General features: G+C 49.3%; 1 protein-coding gene across 3 annotated transcripts; it reads right to left on the bottom strand.

Annotated features, from left to right (window-relative positions):
* Positions 1–717: 717 nt before the first annotated feature.
* LOC121302210 (AP-3 complex subunit mu-2) lies at positions 718–17,687 on the bottom strand. Of its 3 annotated transcripts, XM_041232037.1 has the most exons (10): positions 16,842–17,036; positions 15,889–16,306; positions 14,341–14,512; positions 13,768–13,905; positions 13,060–13,145; positions 12,331–12,464; positions 11,614–11,821; positions 7,178–7,322; positions 1,016–1,104; positions 718–970 (listed from the first exon to the last, which is right to left on the bottom strand). In XM_041232037.1, exons 2-10 carry the CDS (start codon positions 16,159–16,161, stop codon positions 959–961), a joined length of 1,257 nt encoding a protein of 418 aa, XP_041087971.1. In that variant the 5' UTR covers positions 16,162–16,306; positions 16,842–17,036; the 3' UTR covers positions 718–958. The 3 variants fall into 3 exon arrangements, with proteins under 3 accessions (XP_041087971.1, XP_041087970.1, XP_041087969.1); XM_041232036.1 differs by lacking the exons at positions 718–970; positions 16,842–17,036 and adding an exon at positions 17,095–17,687 and having other exon boundaries at positions 979–1,104; XM_041232035.1 differs by lacking the exon at positions 718–970 and having other exon boundaries at positions 979–1,104.
* Between the last annotated feature and the right edge of the window lie 575 nt (positions 17,688–18,262).

The following is an 18,262-nucleotide window of genomic DNA, read 5'->3' on the forward strand; positions in this document are numbered from 1 at the left end:
ACTGCCACACACAAGCTGAATCACAACGTTTAAAAACCAGAGGGGAACAAAAGCAAGGGCTGGCATTATAACCCTTCTATCGAAGACACGCACAGCACGGGCGCTGGACCTGTTCATGAGCGGCATCGCTCCCCGAGGTCAAGACTTTAAATCACCACGTCTCTGCATCTCTCTCTCTCTCTCTCGCACCTCATCTTCGTTGTAATTCAATGTGCTTGTTTGGAATGTAATGTTAAACATAGCCAGCAGGTGGAGCAGTCCTTCATTTTACAAACTCGTAAATTCTGAGTGTGTGGTGATAGATATATATACACACAGTACAGAGTCAATTATCCACACTAATTGGGACTGATATTAGTTTACATAATCGATTTGCATTGATAATCTAACAGTTATTAATAACAATTCCTGTACCTTTAATAAATGTACAGAATAAAGTTAACACACAGGTACTTAGTGCAGAAGTACCTGCTGATGATATACAGCCCATAACCTATTCTATCACATTAGGCATGCAAAATTACAAAGCTTTACAAAATCATTAAATTAATGCAACTGAGTAAAACTTTAACACCTACAGTTCAGGTAATGCAATCCTGTAATTAAACGAACCACAGACCAAACTTTGAGAAATCAAAGAATACAATTCAGTACAACTTTAACACATCACAGAACTTTAGGAATCAAACTTCAGAAACTCAGTAAAATGTTTCTATACTGTGATAGTGCTGTTAAGGCATTGTAATAACTTGCCATTGAAATGAATACAATGAACTTTCTTAGCTGCTCAATAAAAACAGGTCAACACAAACCCGCTTCCCAGAAACATGTAAATAAAACCAGAGAACAGAACCTAACTGTGCAGCGCTGAGTCTGACAGCAGTCCTGAGAGAGAGAGAATCACTCTTCTCTTCCACTCTGACCAGACCAGGACAAGGACCAGGCCGGTTCTGCTGCTCTATGTTCGGACCTGGAACTTCCCTGCCAGGCCGGTTCTGCTGCTCTATGTTCGGACCTGGAACTTCCCTGCCTTGGTCATATACTTGATCCCTTTGAAGGGCTTGTACTTCTCTCCATACATGTCCAGCCGGTTCACCTTCAACCCTGCAGAGCACAGAGCAAGAGGATAGTTAGTGATAGGCACCATCCTCATCATCAACACAGACATCAGCACCATCCTCATCATCACCAGACATCAGCACCATCCTCATCATCACCAGACATCAGCACCATCCTCATCATCATCACAGACATCAGCACCATCCTCATCATCAGACATCAGCACCATCCTCATCATCATCATCATCCCAGACATCAGCACCATCCTCATCATCACCAGACATCAGCACCATCCTCATCATCATCACAGACATCAGCACCATCCTCATCATCACAGACATCAGCACCATCCTCATCATCATCACAGACATCAGCACCATCCTCATCATCATCACAGACATCAGCACCATCCTCATCATCATCACAGACATCAGCACCATCCTCATCATCATCACAGACATCAGCACCATCCTCCATCATCACAGACATCAGCACCATCCTCATCATCATCACAGACATCAGCACCATCCTCATCAGCACCATCATCATCAGACATCAGCACCATCCTCACAGACATCAGCACCATCCTCATCACAGACATCAGCACCATCCTCATCATCACAGACATCAGCACCATCCTCATCATCACAGACATCAGCACCATCCTCATCATCATCAGACATCAGCACCACCATCCTCATCATCACAGATATCAGCACCACCCTCATCATCACCATCATCATCATCACAGACATCAGCACCATCCTCATCATCATCACAGACATCAGCACCATCCTCATCATCAGACATCAGCACCATCCTCATCATCAACACAGACATCAGCACCATCAGCACCATCCTCATCATCATCACAGACATCAGCACCATCCCTCATCATCACAGACATCAGCACCATCATCCATCATCATCATCAGACATCAGCACCATCCTCATCATCATCACAGACATCAGCACCATCCTCATCAGACATCAGCACCATCCTCATCATCATCACAGACATCAGCACCATCCTCATCATCACAGACATCAGCACCATCCTCATCATCACCACATCAGCACCATCCTCATCATCACAGACATCAGCACCATCCAGACATCAGCACCATCAGCACCATCCTCATCACAGACATCAGCACCATCCTCATCATCACAGACATCAGCACCATCCTCATCATCACAGACATCAGCACCATCCTCATCATCATCACAGACATCAGCACCATCCTCATCATCATCACAGACATCAGCACCATCCTCATCATCAGACATCAGCACCATCCTCATCATCATCACAGACATCAGCACCATCCTCATCATCATCACAGACATCAGCACCATCCTCATCAGACATCAGCACCATCCTCATCATCATCACAGACATCAGCACCATCTCTCATCATCACAGACATCAGCACCATCCTCATCATCAGACATCAGCACCATCCTCATCATCACAGACATCAGCACCATCCTCATCACATCATCACAGACATCAGCACCATCCTCCTCATCACAGACATCAGCACCATCCTCATCATCATCACAGACATCAGCACCATCCTCATCATCATCACAGACATCAGCACCATCCTCATCATCATCACAGACATCAGCACCATCTCATCATCATCACAGACATCAGCACCATCCTCATCACAGACATCATCCTCAGATCATCAGCACCATCCTCATCATCACAGACATCAGCACCATCATCATCACAGACATCAGCACCATCATCACAGACATCAGCACCATCCTCATCATCATCAGACATCAGCACCATCCTCATCATCATCACAGACATCAGCACCATCCTCATCATCATCACAGACATCAGCACCATCCTCATCATCATCACAGACATCAGCACCATCCTCATCATCACCAGACATCAGCACCATCCTCATCATCACCAGACATCAGCACCATCCTCAACATCAGACATCAGCACCATCCTCATCATCATCACAGACATCAGCACCATCCTCATCATCATCACAGACATCAGCACCATCCTCATCATCACAGACATCAGCACCATCCTCATCATCACAGACATCAGCACCATCCTCATCATCATCACAGACATCAGCACCATCCTCATCATCACACAGACATCAGCACCATCCTCCATCATCACAGACATCAGCACCATCCTCATCATCATCACAGACATCAGCACCATCCTCATCATCACACAGACATCAGCACCATCCTCATCATCATCACAGACATCAGCACCATCCTCATCATCATCACAGACATCAGCACCATCCTCATCATCACACAGACATCAGCACCATCCTCATCACAGACATCAGCACCATCCTCATCATCATCAGACATCAGCACCATCCTCATCATCATCACAGACATCAGCACCATCCTCATCATCATCACAGACATCAGCACCATCCTCATCATCACCAGACATCAGCACCATCCTCAACATCAGACATCAGCACCATCCTCATCATCACAGACATCAGCACCATCATCCTCATCATCACAGACATCAGCACCATCCTCATCATCACAGACATCAGCACCATCCTCATCATCATCACAGACATCAGCACCATCCTCATCATCACACAGACATCAGCACCATCCTCATCATCATCACAGACATCAGCACCATCCTCATCATCATCAGCAGACATCAGCACCATCAGCTCATCATCATCAGACATCAGCACCATCCTCATCATCATCAGACATCAGCACCATCCTCATCATCACAGACATCAGCACCATCCTCATCATCATCACAGACATCAGCACCATCCTCATCATCACAGACATCAGCACCATCCTCATCATCATCACAGACATCAGCACCATCCTCATCAGACATCAGCACCATCCTCATCATCATCACAGACATCAGCACCATCCTCATCATCACAGACATCAGCACCATCCTCATCATCACAGACATCAGCACCATCCTCATCATCATCATCATCAGCACCATCCTCATCATCACAGACATCAGCACCATCAGCACCATCCTCATCATCATCACAGACATCAGCACCATCCTCATCATCACAGACATCAGCACCATCCTCATCATCATCACAGACATCAGCACCATCCTCATCATCATCACAGACATCAGCACCATCCTCATCATCATCACAGACATCAGCACCATCCTCATCATCATCACAGACATCAGCACCATCCTCATCATCATCACAGACATCAGCACCATCCTCATCATCACCAGACATCAGCACCATCCTCATCATCAGACATCAGCACCATCCTCATCATCAGACATCAGCACCATCATCATCATCAGACATCAGCACCATCCTCATCATCATCACAGACATCAGCACCATCCATCATCAGACATCAGCACCATCCTCATCACAGACATCAGCACCATCCTCATCATCATCACAGACATCAGCACCATCCTCATCATCATCACATCAGCACCATCCTCATCATCACATCAGCACCATCCTCATCATCATCACAGACATCAGCACCATCCTCATCATCACCAGACATCAGCACCATCTTCATCATCAGACATCAGCACCATCCTCATCATCATCAGACATCAGCACCATCCTCATCATCATCACAGACATCAGCACCATCCTCATCATCACAGACATCAGCACCATCCTCATCATCATCATCACATCATCAGCACCATCCATCATCATCATCACAGACATCAGCACCATCCTCATCATCACAGACATCAGCACCATCCTCATCATCAGACATCAGCACCATCCTCATCATCATCACAGACATCAGCACCATCCTCATCATCATCACAGACATCAGCACCATCCTCATCATCACCAGACATCAGCACCATCCTCATCATCACCAGACATCAGCACCATCATCATCATCAGACATCAGCACCATCCTCATCACCATCATCATCATCATCACAGACATCAGCACCATCCTCATCATCACAGACATCAGCACCATCCTCATCATCATCATCAGACATCAGCACCATCATGATACAGTAGTGTGTCTGTATCTGGTAGGAGTGTGCGGTAGTTGGTCGATGTAGTATTAGAGTCATAAGCGTGAGTGAGTCTAGTAGTCTGTAGGCGTGGTAGAGAGTGTAGTGTCTGTAGTCGTGGGTAGTAGTAGTCGATAGGTATCTGTGTCGTGGTAGGAGTACAGACATCAGCACCATCCTCATCATCATCACAGACATCAGCACCATCCTCATCATCACAGACATCAGCACCATCCTCATCATCACAGACATCAGCACCATCCATCATCATCACAGACATCAGCACCATCCTCATCATCACAGACATCAGCACCATCCTCATCATCATCAGACATCAGCACCATCCTCATCATCACAGACATCAGCACCATCCTCATCATCACAGACATCAGCACCATCCTCATCATCATCAGACATCAGCACCATCCTCATCATCATCACAGACATCAGCACCATCCTCATCATCACAGACATCAGCACCATCATCATCAGACATCAGCACATCAGCACCATCAGCACCTCATCATCATCACAGACATCAGCACCATCATCATCACAGACATCAGCACCATCCTCATCATCACATCAGCACCATCCTCATCATCATCACAGACATCAGCACATCATCACAGACATCAGCACCATCCTCATCATCACAGACATCAGCACCATCCTCATCATCATCACAGACATCAGCACCATCCTCATCATCATCACAGACATCAGCACCATCCTCATCATCATCACAGACATCAGCACCATCCTCATCATCATCACAGACATCAGCACCATCCTCATCATCATCAGACATCAGCACCATCCTCATCAGCACCATCATCAGACAGACATCAGCACCATCCTCATCATCACAGACATCAGCACCATCATCATCAGACATCAGCACCATCCTCATCATCATCACAGACATCAGCACCATCCTCAGCACATCAGCACCATCCTCATCATCATCAGCACCATCAGCACCATCATCAGACATCAGCACCATCATCATCACAGACATCATCACCAGACATCAGCAGACATCAGCACCATCATCATCATCATCACAGACATCAGCACCATCATCATCATCCATCAGCACCATCCTCATCAGCAGACATCAGCACCATCCTCATCATCACCAGACATCAGCACCATCCTCATAATCACCAGACATCAGCACCATCCTCATCACAGACACCAGCACCATCCTCATCACAGACATCAGCACCATCCTCATCATCATCAGACATCAGCACCATCCTCACCATCATCACAGACATCAGCACCATCCTCATCATCATCAGCACATCAGCACCATCATCATCAGACATCAGCACCATCCTCATCATCACAGACATCAGCACCATCCTCATCATCAGACATCAGCACCATCCTCATCATCATCACAGACATCAGCACCATCCTCATCATCATCACAGACATCAGCACCATCCTCATCATCATCACAGACATCAGCACCATCATCATCAGACATCAGCACCATCCTCATCATCATCACAGACATCAGCACCATCCTCATCATCATCACAGACATCAGCACCATCCTCATCATCATCACAGACATCAGCACCATCCTCATCATCACAGACATCAGCACCATCCTCATCATCATCACAGACATCAGCACCATCCTCATCACAGACATCAGCACCATCCTCATCATCATCCTCATCATCACAGACATCAGCATCATCATCATCATCACAGACATCAGCACCATCATCATCAGACATCAGCACCATCCTCATCATCATCACAAACATCATTCCCAACACTGACTCTGACTCTACAGCTGCAGACAAATGTTTTGCATCACCTAGAACTTTAGGATCAAGTCTGAATAAAATAAAAACTATAAAAAAGATTGTAAACAGAGTAAACAAATTAATTGAGGGGGTTGTTTGTTATTTTTTAGAGCAATTGTAAATTCCTGCAGTGTAACTGGAAATGAACAAAGCAGCATTGTAATTGTAACTGCAATTCCAGCACACCACCCTGCTGTCACTGCAACTGCCCCCCGCTCTGCCCCCTCACTGTGACTGCCCACTGCTCTCTTACCCGAGAGGGCGAGCTGCTGGATCTTGCACTGGATGTTGATCGTAGGGTTCTCGTCTGGTTTCGAGGCTCCGGCCTGCAGGCTCATCGATCCCTTCAGACTGGGGAGCTTCTGCGGGTTAATCTTCCCCACGTCCCAGGACAGCATCTGAGGGGCGGTCACAAAGCAAAGATATTAAACTCAGAGCACCCCCAGCTGAGCTACACCACTCACAGTCCACAACTTCAGTCTCTTAATCACATACAGCTCTGACCAATGTTTTGTATCACCTAGAATTTTAGGACTGAGACCATTTAAAAACAAAAGATGTGAACACAACTCTTACTTCTCATGTAAATCAAAGAAACTTGTAAATAGTCTTGCAAAAGTCTACCGGAAGGAATCCACACAGTATTATTTCATGTTAGATTTTGAAATGTCACATTTTTCAATGTCAGTTTTTCTGTCAAGTACCTGGAAAGCTCCAAAGCGCTGGTGTGCGATTCAACGTTAACATTGTTCAGCGTGTTTCATTCCACCTCACGAAGCAGGGTGAGTTCAGTCTACAGGGGGATGCAATGCTGTTGCCCAGAGCTGTAGTGTGAGACGCTCAGCTGGGACAGTAAAGGCACTAAAACGTTTGTCTGTGTGTGCGTTAACCTGCTGATCAGCACAAGCTGGATTTTACTGAAACACATCACAGCTCCCCTTGCATTACAGCCTTGCTACCTGACCCGAGTCCGACTACAAGTGTCGGGTCGGGTGTGGGTTGCGTATCACAGCTGGGGTCGGGTGCGGGTTGCGTATCACAGCTGGGGTCGGGTGCGGGTTGCGTATCACAGCTGGGGTCGGGTGTGGTTGCGTATCACAGCTGGGGTCGGGTGCGGGTTGCGTATCACAGCTGGGGTCGGGTGTGGTTGTATATCACAGCTGGGGTCGGGTGTGGGTTGCGTATCACAGCTGGGGTCGGGTGTGGGTTGCGTATCACAGCTGGGGTCGGGTGCGGGTTGCGTATCACAGCTGGGGTCGGGTGTGGGTTGCGTATCACAGCTGGGGTCGGGTGTGGTTGCGTATCACAGCTGGGGTCGGGTGCGGGTTGCGTATCACAGCTGGGGTCGGGTGCGGGTTGCGTATCACAGCTGGGGTCGGGTGCGGGTTGCGTATCACAGCTGGGGTCGGGTGTGGTTGCGTATCACAGCTGGGGTCGGGTGTGGGTTGCGTATCACAGCTGGGGTCGGGTGCGGGTTGCGTATCACAGCTGGGGTCGGGTGTGGTTGCGTATCACAGCTGGGGTCGGGTGTGGGTTGCGTATCACAGCTGGGGTCGGGTGTCGGGTTGCGTATCACAGCTGGGGTCGGGTGTGGTTGCGTATCACAGCTGGGGTCGGGTGCGGGTTGCGTATCACAGCTGGGGTCGGGTGTGGTTGTATATTATAGTTGGGGTCGGGTGTGGGTTGCGTATCACAGCTGGGGTCGGGTGTGGTTGCGTATCACAGCTGGGGTCGGGTGCGGGTTGCGTATCACAGCTGGGGTCGGGTGCGGGTTGCGTATCACAGCTGGGGTCGGGTGTGGGTTGCGTATCACAGCTGGGGTCGGGTGCGGGTTGCGTATCACAGCTGGGGTCGGGTGTGGTTGCGTATCACAGCTGGGGTCGGGTGTGGGTTGCGTATCACAGCTGGGGTCGGGTGTGGGTTGCGTATCACAGCTGGGGTCGGGTGTGGGTTGCGTATCACAGCTGGGGTCGGGTGTGGTTGTATATTATAGTTGGGGTCGGGTGTGGGTTGCGTATCACAGCTGGGGTCGGGTGTGGGTTGCGTATCACAGCTGGGGTCGGGTGTGGTTGCGTATCACAGCTGGGGTCGGGTGTGGTTGCGTATCACAGCTGGGGTCGGGTGTGGGTTGCGTATCACAGCTGGGGTCGGGTGTGGTTGCGTATCACAGCTGGGGTCGGGTGTGGTTGCGTATCACAGCTGGGGTCGGGTGTGGTTGCGTATCACAGCTGGGGTCGGGTGCGTGGTTGCGTATCACAGCTGGGGTCGGGTGCGGGTTGCGTATCACAGCTGGGGTCGGGTGCGGGTTGCGTATCACAGCTGGGGTCGGGTGCGGGTTGCGTATCACAGCTGGGGTCGGGTGTGGTTGCGTATCACAGCTGGGGTCGGGTGCGGGTTGCGTATCACAGCTGGGGTCGGGTGTGGTTGTATATTATAGTTGGGGTCGGGTGCGGGTTGCGTATCACAGCTGGGGTCGGGTGTGGTTGCGTATCACAGCTGGGGTCGGGTGTGGGTTGCGTATCACAGCTGGGGTCGGGTGTGGTTGCGTATCACAGCTGGGGTCGGGTGTGGGTTGCGTATCACAGCTGGGGTCGGGTGCGGGTTGCGTATCACAGCTGGGGTCGGGTGTGGGTTGCGTATCACAGCTGGGGTCGGGTGCGGGTTGCGTATCACAGCTGGGGTCGGGTGTGGTTGCGTATCACAGCTGGGGTCGGGTGCGGGTTGCGTATCACAGCTGGGGTCGGGTGCGGGTTGCGTATCACAGCTGGGGTCGGGTGTGGGTTGCGTATCACAGCTGGGGTCGGGTGTGGGTTGCGTATCACAGCTGGGGTCGGGTGTGGGTTGCGTATCACAGCTGGGGTCGGGTGTGGTTGCGTATAACAGCTGGGGTCGGGTGTGGGTTGTGTATCACAGCTGGGGTCGGGTGTGGTTGCGTATCACAGCTGGGGTCGGGTGCGGGTTGCGTATCATAGTTGGGGTCGGGTGTGGTTGCGTATCAAAGCTGGGGTCGGGTGCGGGTTGCGTATCACAGCTGGGGTCGGGTGCGGGTTGCGTATCACAGCTGGGGTCGGGTGCGGGTTGTGTATTATAGTTGGGGTCGGGTGTGGTTGCGTATTATAGTTGGGGTCGGGTGCGGGTTGCGTATCACAGCTGGGGTCGGGTGTGGTTGCGTATCACAGCTGGGGTCGGGTGGGGTTGCGTATCACAGCTGGGGTCGGGTGCGGGTTGTGTATTATAGTTGGGGTCGGGTGTGGTTGTATATTATAGTTGGGGTCGGGTGTGGTTGTATAGTATAGTTGGGGTCGGGTGTGGTTGTATATTATAGTTGGGGTCGGGTGTGGTTGTATATTATAGTTGGGGTCGGGTGTGGTTGTGTATTATAGTTGGGGTCGGGTGCGGGTTGCGTATCACAGCTGGGGTCGGGTGTGGTTGTATATTATAGTTGGGGTCGGGTGTGGGTTGTGTATCACAGCTGGGGTCGGGTGTGGTTGTATATTATAGTTGGGGTCGGGTGTGGGTTGTGTATCACAGCTGGGGTCGGGTGTGGGTTGCGTATCACAGCTGGGGTCGGGTGCGGGTTGCGTATCACAGCTGGGGTCGGGTGTGGTTGGGGTCGGGTGCGGGTTGTATATTATAGTTGGGGTCGGGTGTGGTTGTCTATTATAGTTGGGGTCGGGTGTGGTTGCGTATCACAGCTGGGGTCGGGTGCGGGTTGCGTATCACAGCTGGGGTCGGGTGTGGTTGTATATTATAGTTGGGGTCGGGTGTGGTTGTATATTATAGTTGGGGTCGGGTGTTGGGGTCCAGCGTGCAGCGGGGGAGCGATGCGTTGCTGGAAACGTTACGGCTAAATCTACTGTCGTATTCGCTGATAATAAAAGTCCACATGGCTGCACAATGCAAACCGGCAAAATATTACTGAAATACGAGGAACGCTTTACACTGCGTGGGATAAATTAATATTGAATAGATATGCAATTGCATAATAATGTTACATTAATATTGAATAGATATGCGATTGCATATTCAATTAATGTTACATTAACTTAGATATGTAATTGCATATTAAATTTACGTTCAATTATTCCTTGTTATCCCTTGTTATGTAAACAATGGGAAATGATTACATATTTTCAAGGGTAACAAAATGTAATATAAATGGACGTGATATGCAATTACACTTTCAATCGGCATTTGGTTAACCAGAAAGAAACCAGCTATTGCATAATAATTTAATATGCAATTAAATATCTATTAAATATGAATTTATGCCGCGCAATATAAAACATTACCGAACTACAACAGCAGAAAGACGGGAAATTCACCTCTGGAAGGAAGTAAGAGAGATCTGATTGGGTGTTTTTTTTTGTTTTTTAACTGGAAAGAGACTACACAGGAGATACCACACTGAAATGAAGTATGTTTGGAATTCTGATATTTGTGGAGATGGTCAGGTTTTAAATTTAGTCTTCAGAGGTTAAGAACAGATTCACAACACGACCAGCAAGTGAAAGTCTAGTACAAGAAAGGTTAACTTTGTTCTGTGTTCTGTGCGCTGGAAGCCAATGCAGGCTGAAAGAACTAGCTGGTTTACGCCAGGAGAGCCCTGGGATTGGCAGAGGAGCGGGCCCAGCCTGCGAGCACGCTGTGTGAACGCGTCCACGGGAAAGCAGCGCCCGCCGAGCTCACCTTGGTGACGGGGTCAAAGGTGTAGACCCCCTGGGTGCAGGTCAGGTTCATGTTAAGCACGGCTTTGGGCATCTGACTGGTGACCAGCACCCCCTCCACCGCCTTGCCCATTGTCTGCTTGGGACCGATCGTGATCTCGAAGTGACCCAGAGAGCTACCCTCGCGGAAACTGATGCTGTGCTTCACATAGACCGGGATCGCTACCAGGCTGGGGAGAGGAACAGACAGAAAGAGAGAGAGGAGTAGGGGAGAAGGGGAGAGGTGAGAGGGAGAGCAGGAGAGGAAGAGGGGACAGGAGAGGAGAGATGAGTGGGGAGGAGAGGAGGGAAGAAATAGAAGGGGGGGAGAGGAGAGAGAAGGGGAGAGGGATAAGGGAGAGAGGAGGAGAGGGTTAAACGAGCAAACAGATGTGCAGACAAAGAAAATAAGTTTAAAACGCTTTCTTCAACAGCATTGTTCATTATGCGTTCTTTCAAGGGCTAACAGTACAAGATGCAACAGGCCTCCTGCTGTACCGAGATAATTGCGCACCTTGAATCAAGTGTATTTATTAAATCAAATGTAGACCCTGAAAAAAAATGAAACGTGTCCAATTGAACAATTAGATCAATTAAGCTAATCGAGATCTTAATTGCGGCCCTTGAGGACTGGAGTTTGACCCCCCTGGGTTAAACGCTCTGGGGGAATACATTCCCGGAGAAGGTTCGGAAGACTCACTTCTGGGAGCTGACGTGGTAGGATAGGAGCCGGAAGTTCCCGTCGGGAGGGATGAAGGAGAGGATGCGTTCCGCCTCCCAGCGCTTGAAGCGAACGCAAGGGTGGAAACTGACATCATCCAGCAAGCGGGGGTTCTGAAACAGACAAGAGGAGGGAGAGGCTTGAAACAGCTGCAGTGTCTGGGGGGGGGGGGGGGGTTTGGGCTTGAAACAGCTGGTGTCAGTTCTAGGGAAGGGGGGGTGTCACTGTGCAGGAATGGCAATAAGACTCCTATTGCACAGCAGTGTCACCCATTCCAGGTTTTACTACCAGCTTGATCAGCCCCAGTGTGTCTAGGCAACAAGCTCAGGTGTGTCTGATTATTAAACTCACAGTGAAACCAGGAATGGATCACACTGCTATGCAATGGGAGTCTTATTCCCAGCTGTCAGATTGAACCCAGTGGACTAATCCAGGGAATGTCATTCCTTTAAATTCAACAGCAGCCTGCCGGTTACTTTTTAAAACGTTCTGAAACTCAGGCAGGCAGACGCAGGCTTGGTGGTCCAGAAAGGGGCTGGATACCAGGAGGTTCAAATCCCGGCTCAGCCATTGACACTGTGTGACCCTTCTTGTGCGTCGTCCTTCGGACGAGATGTAAAACGAGGTCCTATTGGAAGTGACTCTGCAGCAGCAGTTGATGAAGCAGAGTTCACCCTTCCTAGTCTTTGCAAGTCCCACCAGGCTTACCATGAAGGAGAGGGTGAGGTCGGGCATGCCAGTGAGCTTCACCGAGGCGTCCACCACACCCTGGATCTCAGCCGTCACAGTCGAGCCTGCGGGGGGCAGGACGTGGAAAAGTGACTGAATCTTTTACAGAACCATGATAAAGAAAACAGCCAACAGCTTAGATCAGAGTAACGATCTACCCTTCAATGCAGACCTGTGTTAATGCATTAACTGCATGCAGCTGTAATGAGAGGCTCCCCATTCAGTGCCACTGTCCTCCTTTCAGGGCGGGCTACTTTTTTGGAGCATTATTAGAACTGGCATCATCTACCTGTTAATTCTCTTTAAAAGCCACAAAAAAAAGTTATAAACAATGAATCAAATGAAAAATAAATACAGCTTGCGTTCAGATTATTTATTTATTTATTTATTTTCCCCAAAGAAATGTATTTGGTTCTTAATGAATTACAAACTTTAAGCCGTGAAAACATTAAAACGATCTTTAAGTAACTTAGAAGTCTCATGACTAGGCCAGCGGGCAGATGCTGTTTAACATGACAGAGACACACAGCTGTGTATCAGCGACATGTTCCACTGTGCAGCAGTTTGAGCGATTCCTCCCTACCCTGCACCTCGCATAGATCAGTCTCAATCAAAGCTCCCAGCAGCCTGGTCTGTGGTGGCTCGGACTGCCCCACAGTGGGAGTGCAGGGGAGGGGGGGTAGGTACCTGACTTGTCGATGATGGCATCGATCTCCTCCACTACGTCGAAGTATGCCTCATTGTTGGTGTACTTCACCCCCGTGCGTCGCCACGGCACCACGGAGAGCTGGCCTGTGGGGAGCTGCTCACCCACATTGGTGCTGCCTGGAGAGAGAGGAGGGAGATGCAGAATAAACAAGAACATGCACCCCTAGCACAGTCCAATATAACTGAACCCAACCCCACAGCTCAGACTTGAGGATATCAACCACAGAGAGCTGGCCAAAGAAGAACCTGAACCAGCCCAGCTCAGCTCAACCCAATCCAGCCGAGCACAATACAACTCAACACAATACAGCCCACCCCACCCTAGCACAACCCAATACAGCCCACCACAACACGACCCAGGTCAACTCAGCCTAGCCCAATCCAACTCAACCCAGCCCAACATAACCCAACCCAGCCCAGCCCAATATAACTGAACCCAACCAGCAGTCAAATGTACATCAGATTAATGTATGTGCAAGTATGTCTTCAATTTCCTAGTAAATGCTTGTTTATAATCTAACACACACTTCTATCCCCCTGCCCCTGTCTCACCGGTGATGGTGTTGACCACAGTCCTCAGGATGGTCGGGGGTTTGATCAGCTCCTTCAGGATGTTGGACTCGGTGGCGAGAGGGAAGCCGTTATCCAGCATCTCCTCCAGCAGCTCGTACACGACCACCACATTGTCCTTGACAGCAGCCTCGGAGCACACGCCAAAATAATCCTGCAGAGAGGAGAGGAACGAGAGCAGAGAACACAGCAGCACACTGTCACACTGCAGAGCGCTCCAGCAGTATAGGAAAGAGAACTCCACTCTCCACACTGCAGAGCACTCCAGTAATACACAGAACTCCATCGCACTTTGCTCAAGGTAAGTCACACCCCTTGTATTGCAACCTTTGTGCCATTTAGAGCGCTGTAATGAGCAACCTGTAGTGATATCACTTGTTTTACATGAACAAGCCTCTGCAATCTCTGAATCTGAGAACCTCTCCTTTAACACACCAGTAATGCCCAGAGCTGCACCAGGGGGACTCTCTTCAGCACAATCTGGTATTTGCATCCTGAATATGGTCTCTCTCAAAACAGTCCAATACAAAATTTAAACAAAAATTAAAACCGATTCGGTTTCTTTCAGTGTTTGTAAAGGTTTTGCATAGCCCTGAGGCTTGAACACACTGTGATAATGCTGCAGCATGTGATTACAGTCATGAGACCGGCATTAGCAGACACACAGAGAGGGGGAGGGCAGCCACATGCTGACAGGGAAAGCTCAAAGAGGGCCCTGGAGCTACAGGACTGGGAGCAAAAGAAACAAACAGGCTTTCAAACTGGAAAGAGCAGGATTCAAGGAGTGTATTCCTGTCCTGCACACCCACAGTCCAAATGTAGACCAAAAGAAATACGTTTAAAAAACGTTTTTATGGAAACTCCCAACTTCCTATCTGCAGCTACAGCTAAATGATTTGCATCAGCCTCTATATAGAATGAACTCATTGTGAATAATCTGGCATTAACATATTGAATTGCACACCACTTTGCAGTTTTCCAGATACTAACCAAAAATGTGACATTTCAAAATCTCACATGAAATACTTACTGTACTACTGTTATGCATTCCGGTAGACTTTCTTTTTTTGCGATATCATTTTGTAGTTTCTTTGATTACACGATGTTCAGTAAAAGATCTAAATTATGTTCACACAGGTTTTACTTTTTTAAATGATGTTTCAATCCTAAAATTCTACATGATGCTAAATTTTTAGCCAGAGCTGTATCTGTGCTGGGAATAAATATTCAAACATGAAGCATTCTTTCAAGGGCTGATATCACAGGATACATTCATGAAGCATGTGTTCTGGAGAGAGGGTGTGTGTGCATGTTTTCTGTGTGCATATGAGTGCGTGCATGAGTGAAAGAGAGTGTGAGTATGTGTATGTATGCGTGTGCGAGAGAGAGTGTGTGTGTGTGTGTATGCGTGTGTGAGAGAGAGAGATGAAAATGGTTTTGCTCTGAAGGAGCGTTGAAACTGCACAGAGCTCAGATTGCCTGCAGTCTGAACATTTCTCTGTGGTCGCCAGGGGCAGCTCCACCTCTCACCTGGAAGGTGTCCACGACCCTGTGCAGGAACTCGATGACGAAGAGGGGCGGCACCTCACTCTGGATTACAGCCACGAAGAAGATCTTGTGGCGGTACACGCTGATGAGGTAGTGGTGCGGCGTGGGGATGACGGGGGCCACATTTTCGGGCTCGGACGCGCGCTCCTGCACCTCAAAGAAGTAATCGCACACAGAGCGGCTCACCACGCTCTTCCAGTGCTTCTCCAGGAAGATATCCCCCGACGAGTTCACCAGGAACAGGCTGTGAATCATGGCGAGCAGGGAGTCGGTCTGTCCGGGTGTCTGTCTGGCTGGATCTCAGGCAGGGTCGAGACTGCAGCTGGAACTAATGGAAACCGGAACCAAGGGTTTGAAAAACTCTCAACAGCCTCGAGTGATGTAGTCTCAAGATGGGACCCTAGGAAAAGAAAAAAAAAATCTGTGTGTTAAATAAAAGCTTTGCCTGGAGTCTCATGGAATATTTACACTCTCAGGTTTCTCTGCAAGAGCAGGTGAGGCTCCGCAGCATGTCAGGTTCCCACTCTGCACTCCATCCCTCAAAACAGGATCTCTGGTCCACACTGCACGCCGGGGAAGCGATATGAAGGCATTCCTTGCACTGTGCAGTTTAAAAGGACCGGCCAGTTGCACTGCGATCGTGTGCAGCGCTAGGACTGCGACTGTTAGGAATAACTATAATAACACACATAGCAATAATCCCTATTGCCGTGGGTGAAATTACAAAAATAACCCTGAAACCGTGAAGCGTAAAGAAGGGTGAAAACGCGAGGAACGGCAAATAGAATCGGGGGGGATCCGAGATTCCCATAATATTACAATCCTGAACTCCAATGCTGACGCTACGTGATTGCCAAACCGGTTTTGTAATAATAATAATAATAATAATAATAATAATAATAATAATAATAATAATACAGGCAGTTAAGGGTTACCTCTGCAAAGCGGGATCGGGTGACTGGATTGAAATATGAGCGCAAATGCAATTTAATCGCCCTGTCTTGTAATAGTGTTTGTCTACGGCCTGCAGCTCGGCGAGTCGAAGCGACCACAGAACGTCAGTCTTGTGACAGAAATGAAAAATAAAAAACCCTTTCTTTCTTTCCGTGCTCATCACATGACACGAGCTACATCTTCCAAACGCAGTGCGTGAATCCTAATTACCGCGCACCGCCTGCTGACTCTCACCTCCTTGCGTGCGGCGCCGGGCTCACTGGACTCTCACCTCCTTGCGTGCGGCGCCGGGCTCACTGGACTCTCACCTCCTTGCGTGCGGCGCCGGGCTCACTGGACTCTCACCTCCTTGCGTGCTGCGCCGGGCTCACTGGACTCTCACCTCCTTGCGTGCGGCGCCGGGCTCACTGGACTCTCACCTCCTTGCGTGCGGCGCCGGGCTCACTGGACTCTCACCTCCTTGCGTGCGGCGCCGGGCTCACTGGACTCTCACCTCCTTGCGTGCGGCGCCGGGCTCACTGGACTCTCACCTCCTTGCGTGCGGCGCCGGGCTCACTGGACTCTCACCTCCTTGCGTGCTGCGCCGGGCTCACTGGACTCTCACCTCCTTGCGTGCGGCGCCGGGCTCACTGGACTCTCACCTCCTTGCGTGCGGCGCCGGGCTCACTGGACTCTCACCTCCTTGCGTGCGGCGCCGGGCTCACTGGACTCTCACCTCCTTGCGTGCGGCGCCGGGCTCACTGGACTCTCACCTCCTTGCGTGCGGCGCCGGGCTCACTGGACTCTCACCTCCTTGCGTGCGGCGCCGGGCTCACTGGATATATATATTTGAAAATAAAACATGCTCCAGTCATCTTAAACCCGAATAAGATATTTTTTTTTTCTTCTAATAAACAATATCCTCTCGAGAAATATATTATCGCTGTGTTACTTGCCAGATTGCCACTGGAAATATGTCTCTTTCAACAACACTATGGAATATGATCTCTTCTCTGTCGATTTCCAATGCGATTTAATAGTCTGCAATATTATTATATCATTAAACCACATTTAATCTAAAGGAAGAACAAAACAAACAAACACACATTCTCTGAAGGTGTATCTGCATACCGCACCCGTGTCTGCTTGTGCGTCTCCTTTAATATCCACAAGATGGCAGGCTGGAGGTGCTCTCCACGTGTCCCCTAGTACTGCTGGTACGGGATCGTCTAGTGACGCGCAGCTGGGGCCATTGGACTCTATGAAGCTGAGGGAGTTCATTCTATATAGAGGGGGTGGAATTCAATATGTTAACAAGGGAACATTATTCAGCAGCTTTCACTGGACTCTATGAAGCTGAGGGAGTTCATTCTATATAGAGGGGGTGGAATTCAATATGTTAACAAGGGAACATTATTCAGCA

The sequence above is a fragment of the Polyodon spathula genome, chromosome 29 (assembly GCF_017654505.1).
Source record: "Polyodon spathula isolate WHYD16114869_AA chromosome 29, ASM1765450v1, whole genome shotgun sequence".
NCBI lineage: Eukaryota > Metazoa > Chordata > Actinopteri > Acipenseriformes > Polyodontidae > Polyodon > Polyodon spathula.

What these genes read in the sequence shown, in the direction of transcription:
- LOC121302210 (XM_041232037.1), bottom strand. Translation starts at nt 16,161, where the DNA reads ATGATTCACAGCCTGTTCCTGGTGAACTCGTCGGGGGATATCTTCCTG. An exon ending in TACCACGTCAGCTCCCAGAA is followed by an intron (nt 11,822 to 12,330) that starts GTGAGTCTTCCG and finishes TCCTCTCCCCAG; the next exon opens with CCTGGTAGCGATCCCGGTCT. An exon ending in CCTTTGACCCCGTCACCAAG is followed by an intron (nt 7,323 to 11,613) that starts GTGAGCTCGGCG and finishes ACCGCCCCTCAG; the next exon opens with ATGCTGTCCTGGGACGTGGG.